The sequence below is a fragment of the Penaeus monodon genome, chromosome 29 (genome assembly GCF_015228065.2).
Source record: "Penaeus monodon isolate SGIC_2016 chromosome 29, NSTDA_Pmon_1, whole genome shotgun sequence".
Taxonomy (NCBI): Eukaryota; Metazoa; Arthropoda; class Malacostraca; order Decapoda; family Penaeidae; genus Penaeus; species Penaeus monodon.
This window is the reverse complement of record NC_051414.1, coordinates 9,032,966-9,034,091: the sequence shown is the minus strand read 5'-3', so window position 1 is coordinate 9,034,091 and position 1,126 is coordinate 9,032,966. Positions and strand designations below refer to the sequence as shown.

The window sequence follows — 1,126 nt, the reverse complement described above, 5'->3', positions numbered from 1 at the left end:
TATTTATGTATATGGTAACAAACAAACACTTAACCCTACTTACATGGATAAAAGCAATAACATATACACAAACACTTACCAACACAAAGATATTCCTATGACTATGGTAGCTAATTCTAAAGATACACATAATCAACTTCTATAGCTACACACAAATACTCACTTACCATGTATTTATTCATGTGTTCTCTCCCGACCACATGATCATACATGACTTGCATCTTTCCATGATTTCCACACAATATGCACTTGTAATACAGCTTCCCTGGGACATGAAATTCCTCAACCATCTGGAGACCTGAAATGATCATAATGAGTACTGCATGATATAAGTATCTGAAGTGTCCAATGTTAATAACTGATGTACATAAAGAGGCATTCTACATTTCTCAAACAGGAATAGCAATGTGAGAAAATGTCATATCTCTTTAATACTAATCTTATCCTTGCTTATATTCATGTAATGATAGTAAAATAATATTGTGAAGATAGTTGCCATATACTGTTATTGGTGAGTTCAACTGATAGATCTTTCTCTGGTAACTTGCTAAACATACCCAAAAGTAATTGTTAATAAGAACAAACAATTTCACAATACAATATGTAAAAAATTTATTCTCACTCATACATTTTTCAAGAACTGTCACAGCTTAATTAGCTTCTCTATACAGCTTCTCATGGTTTAAGGTCTCCACCATTGTCTTAACCCAGTCCTGTTATTTCAGAATAAAACTCACCGATGGCTTTGGCTTTTGTACTCTCCAGCATGTCACGTAGGTTTAAATATTTTCGGGCCAATACAGGATTATAGGGACATATGTTCTGTGGAGAAACGCATTCTGAAATTCCACTTATTATATATAAACTTCAACTTATAACCACAAATAAATACATAACATAAAAATATAAGAAATATATAACACATCTCAAATAATACACATCCTCCTAAACTGCATGAAAAAAAAAAAAAAGTTTAAAAACCAATTCATAAATCATATAAAATATAATTTACAAGTTCATAAGTTCAGACTTGAATATAAATAAACCATTCATAAAACAAAGACCATGCATAAAACCATTCAAAAATCCAAGAAATGTCTAATTACCTTCAAGTGAATTCCAGACT

The 1,126-nt window shown here is 31.0% G+C and overlaps 1 protein-coding gene across 1 annotated transcript in view; it reads right to left on the bottom strand.

Moving 5' to 3' along the window:
- Positions 1-1,126, bottom strand: part of LOC119591637 — a gene marked incomplete in the record, with an annotated part of 4,783 nt that overhangs the window by 2,007 nt on the left and 1,650 nt on the right. The window contains 3 exon segments of the mRNA XM_037940392.1: positions 168-298; positions 738-822; positions 1,107-1,126. Coding sequence (XP_037796320.1) covers positions 168-298; positions 738-822; positions 1,107-1,126 — 236 coding nt within the window.